This window comes from Cibotium barometz, chromosome 32 (genome assembly GCF_041138505.1).
Source record: "Cibotium barometz isolate CiBa-2024 chromosome 32, ASM4113850v1, whole genome shotgun sequence".
In the NCBI taxonomy this organism is placed as follows: domain Eukaryota; kingdom Viridiplantae; phylum Streptophyta; class Polypodiopsida; order Cyatheales; family Cibotiaceae; genus Cibotium; species Cibotium barometz.
In genome coordinates this window covers 46,305,800-46,310,961 of record NC_141077.1, presented here as the reverse complement: position 1 = coordinate 46,310,961, position 5,162 = coordinate 46,305,800, and the positions used below count along the sequence as shown (strand labels likewise).

Here is a 5,162-nt window from a genome sequence, read left to right as displayed (position 1 = left end):
GTTACCTTTTGGCTCTTTTCCAAGACTTCCCTAGGTACCTAATGTGTGTATCTAGTTTTTGAGTCACTTTAGAATCTTCCTTCATGTTGTGTATCTGCATAATGCAGTGCCCTAATCCAACACTAGAGGAGGTTATGCATAATAGGGGCCACTCTAAAATCTTTCTCCCTATTATGTACAATAGTGGTCACTCTAATAGAGGAGGTCATGCATAATAGGGATCACTCTAAAATCTTCCTCCCTATTATGTGTACTTGCATAATGCAATAACCTGATCCAACACTAGAGGTTGTGCATAATAGGGTTCATAGGAAAGGTGTAAATGAACTTGAGTGGCTCTTACACTAGTTTCCATCAAAATATGTCATTCTCTAGGTAGGATGTTGTATATAACCTTACTAAGAATTAAAAGAGAATTAAGAGAGAGAGGGAGAGAGAGGTTTTTTAAAAGAGAATTAAAAACAAAAGTTGGACTCCACTAATAAGAAAGTTTCTTTAAAGATTGTCGATTTAAGGAAAGACTAAAGGGGAAAAAAATCCTCTTAAGAGAACCTTATCATATGAGATTGATGTGTTTACTTGAAAAAAAATGACAATTTACTCCCTAGAAATCATAGGTACTCGCCATGGTTGAAGAAAAAGTAGGTTTAGCTTAGCCCACAACTTTTACAAAGCTTTGTGAAACCGAAGGGAAAGTTCCTCCTCCAAACAAGTGAAGAGGTAGGTTTACCTCAATTTAAAGGGAAAGTTCCTCCTCCAAAGAAGTCAAGATTTCAGTTATAAGTGATGAAAGTGCGAAGAAAAAGCCTGTGAAGGTTCAATTTTCCTCTTCAATCCATGGTGAAAAGGATTGATGTGATGTTCGAGATAGAAATAATTTTCAAAAAATTACAATAGATTCTGGAAAAAATAGTCCCTTCTAATAGTACCTACTTAAAAAAAAAATGTAACAGTTTCTATCATCGTTGAATTAAGAGACATATGCCATGTACTATGTAGCTTTCTCAAGTGGGCTTTTTGACTAAGCTCCATCATCTGTTCGCATTTTCCACGACGACTCTGCGGAGCCTCGCTGGAGGAGCGCATCACCATCCGAAGGGCCAAAAAAGTCAACTCAAGACAAAGCGTATGCGTTGAAAGAACAAATTAGCATTTGGGCCAGCTGCTCTACGCAAAGGTCTGTATCGGTTTAGTTGGCCGGTGTGGTTCGTCATAACAACCACCACAAGTGCGGCGTATTACTGTCAAAAGCGAGGCTGTAGAAAATCTGGTCTCACAAACTTAAATACAATCGGAGTGTCCACCAGCCTAATCAGCCCGCGGAGAGGATCCCACCAACTCCATTATTTCTAGGCCGCCGGCCATACGTTCAAGCTATAAATAACGCGTTTGTTTCTCTATGCAGCAGCCCAAATTCCGTCAGCGTAGATCACCCCCTTGTTACTTCAAATAAGCCGCTTCGATTTTTGCCCAATTAATTAATGATCAATGTTCCAACTCTTAAGCTTGTGAATTAATTACTCTGTGAGTCTGTTGTGTTTGCTCCTCGATTGATTTGACAAGCATTACTGCCTAGCGCCACTAGCTATTTACTGTATTAAAATGGCAGGAGTGTACCGCGCTTACGTGCTGCTCATCATGATATTGATGCTCCAAGCTTCCCACGCTTCTGCTCAGCTCACCGCCACTTTCTACAGCAAAACGTGCCCCAACTTGCAGACCATTGTTTCTAATGTCATGACACAGGCCGTTCAAACGGAAGCCCGCATGGCTGCATCCATCCTACGCTTGTTCTTTCACGATTGCTTTGTCCAGGTCCTCATCTTGCCGAACCGAAAACCAACATCCTTTATTTGATAAATCAAAGCAAGATAAAAATTAGCAAAAGTGTCTTTTTTACGGTGGGACAAGAGGAGATGATATTGGCATTTTGGCCAAGTAGACTGCACTCGTGATTAGTGGGCTTGGTTGTGTCTTTTGACCGTTGCCGAGTCTTTCCTTGACTCTTATTAGAGCGTGCTTTTTGAAACTCCGTTTTCGATGAAAGATGCCTTGTAGTTACAAGGCTCAATGCTTCTCCTCCTTCGATTTGGTGAGGGCACAAGAAGCTGGTGAATGATGAGTCCAGCTCTCACAGGATGGGATGGAGTAGAGAAGATATGAAAGAACTAGGTTACACACAAAGCAGGACATGACTCTCTCAGTCAATGAAGAAAAACTAGGTCATCCTGACGATATGTATATCAAGCCATGCTTGAAGCTTAAACACATGTTGGTAGAGAAGCATAAATTAGAAGGGCAATAGAAAAAAGACCATCGTAGAGAAGGAACGTTAGAGACGGAGGAGGAGATGATCCCTTCAATCAATCGAGGAGAAGGTCCTCGATTGATTGAAGGGAAGCATACTAGAGAAGGAACGTTAGAGATGGAGGAGGAGATAAGTATACTAGAGAACGAACGTTAGAGACAACGGAGTAGATGAGCATACCCAGAGGAGCCCGAGCTGCCCTGCACGGAGGCACTGGTTAGAGTGCAGCTATCCATAGATGCTCTACTCAGCACAGAACGAGAAGAGCCAAGAAAGGCGTAAACACAAGCTAGTATATTGCTGTATTAGTGCTGATGAAGCTAGTATATTGCTGTATTGATGATGATGATTACAACTGATTGAGGATTACAATAGGTCGACCTCTAGTTAAATAGACGGCAGAGGTTGTTACAAGGTGGTGTACATCTCGGTGCATGTAGCTAGGTGGATAGGTGATGTATGGATGGATGTATATGCATCTATCGTGGAAACCATACTCTAACAGAAGGAGGAGATAATCCCTTCAATCAATCGAGGAGAAGGTCCTCCTTTCAATATGTATGTCAAGCAATGTTAAGAGCCAAAGGAGGAAAGAGAAGCTACTCCTCTTTTCGAGATGTATATCAAGCAAAGTTAAACAACAAATGTTGTATAGAAACTTGATTTGAAGACAAGCTCAAAAGGATCGATAATTAAAACGACCATTGCTGACGAAAGGGACTTTAATGAGGGGTAACGCTACATATTCGGACTAGTTCGAACTTCGATCATGCAGAATAAGTTGCAATTTACCTTTTCAAGATCGTTATTAGTTAACTTTCGTCTCGAATTAATTGTCAGTACTTTTTATAGTTTCTCTGCACTGGATAAGCACTCAAAAACAAGCGTCGAATTTCCTTGATGTGTTTGCACATGGGGTATTTTGAAACTTTCTTTAATGTCTTAAGAAACTGTGTTAATGTTTTAAGAAACTGTGTTTGCACATGGGGTATTTTAAGAAACTGTGTTAATATTGAACATGTGTTTTGCGATGGGTATATGCAGGGCTGCGACGGTTCCATTTTGCTAGACGATACGCCGGGATTCACAGGAGAGAAAACAGCAATCCCCAATGTAAACTCCCTGAGGGGCTTCGACGTCATCGACAATATCAAGACTCAAGTGGAGGCTGCTTGCAAGGGCATCGTATCTTGTGCAGATATCCTTGCACTCGCCGCAAGGGACGGTGTAGTTTTGGTACAAGATGAGAATATTTGTCCTTCCATTTTGATCCACTCCTTCGAAAGCTGCAATATATCTGTGTGGATCTCAATCATGAATGTCTATATAACTAAGGCTCCAAAGCCGACAAATCACAAGCTCTTATACTAATTTCCACCATTACAATTGCAGCAAAAAGGGCCAAGTTGGAACGTGCTGTTGGGCAGGAGAGACTCCCTGACGGCAAGCTTGACGGCTGCAAACGCAAACATTCCTGCTCCTTTTTTTACATTGAGTCAGCTCATAGCCAGCTTCCAAGCACAGGGTCTCTCGGTGGAAGATATGGTCGCGTTGTCAGGTACACTAGTACATAATACTGCGTCTAGTAGACCTGACTGGATCTTATGCTGATTAGTGGGGGGAAAATATGTAAAGTAATGTTTGCATCTAAGGATGTATGATTAACTGCAGGAGCGCACACCATCGGCCAAGCTCGTTGCACCAACTTCAAGCAGAGGCTTTACAACCAAAGCGGAACCGGCCAGCCTGATCCCACTCTGAACACTGCCTATTTGGCACAGTTGAAGGGTAGATGCCCGGCCAGCGGCGGGGACAACAACTTGTCGCCGTTGGATGTTGCGACGCCGACGACCTTCGACAGGCAGTACTACGTGAACCTTGAGGGGCAGAAGGGGCTGCTCAACTCCGACCAAGTGCTCTTTTCTACCGGCGGCAGCTCCGCCAAGCCCTTCGTGACCAGCTTTGGCTCCAACCAAAACGCCTTCTTCAGCGCCTTCACTGCAGCCATGGTGAAGATGGGCAACCTCCACCCTCTCACCGGTACCAATGGGGAGATTCGAGCCAACTGTCGTCTCCGAAACTGACCTAACGTTCCATTCGAAAACGAGAAGGGGAGCTGAATGATGTACTTTGTTGTTCAACTCAAACCAATATAGTAGGGAGAGGGGGGTTCTATTTTCGAATGGACGTTTGTTTTCCTCGACTGAAACTGTGGTTGTATTCCATGTGCTTTTTCTGTGGGAATGAATCTATTTACCCGTCTACTACGTGAACATAAGCTTGAAAAAGAATGATGATCTCCCACGATTCTGACGAGAAAAATGATGTTGAAAAACTCCGTTATTCACTTCCCTCCAAGTTTGACACCCTCCAAGCAAGGTTGCTTTTGACGGGCTTCTGCCCATATAATTTGGCCGTAGAATAAATATAGCCACCGTTTAATTGATTTTTTTTCTCGAAAAAACGACATTATATGTCTACTAAAACACCAAAGGGTGGCAGAGGCCCTCAAAAATCATATTTCTCCCTCTCGAAGTTCGAACCCTCCTTCCTACCCAGGAACCACATCATGCCGTTCAAAAGTAAAAAGCGATTAGGGTAGCGTCCCCTCCACTAACGACCCAAGGCAGAGACCATGAACCATCACACGCGTACATTCTGATTGGATAGAAAATGAAACGCATCTACATAGATGAGATAAATATTTTTCATACTTGGATAGTCATCATTTCTTAAAAAGAAAATGAAACGCATGTCCATAGATGACATAAATATATTTCACACGATCAAAAAAAACCCACACACATGTGCTCAAGTTTCTTATCCAGATCTAATGTGGGTTGGATTGGGAGAC

The 5,162-nt window shown here is 42.6% G+C and overlaps 1 protein-coding gene across 1 annotated transcript; it reads left to right on the top strand.

Moving 5' to 3' along the window:
- Positions 1-1,428: 1,428 nt before the first annotated feature.
- LOC147620256 (peroxidase A2-like) lies at positions 1,429-4,526 on the top strand. The gene is made up of 4 exons (XM_086772733.1): positions 1,429-1,815; positions 3,353-3,544; positions 3,701-3,866; positions 3,980-4,526. The coding sequence occupies exons 1-4, from the start codon at positions 1,603-1,605 to the stop codon at positions 4,390-4,392; spliced, it is 984 nt and encodes a 327-aa protein (XP_086628859.1). The 5' UTR covers positions 1,429-1,602; the 3' UTR covers positions 4,393-4,526.
- The last annotated feature ends 636 nt before the right edge of the window (positions 4,527-5,162 follow it).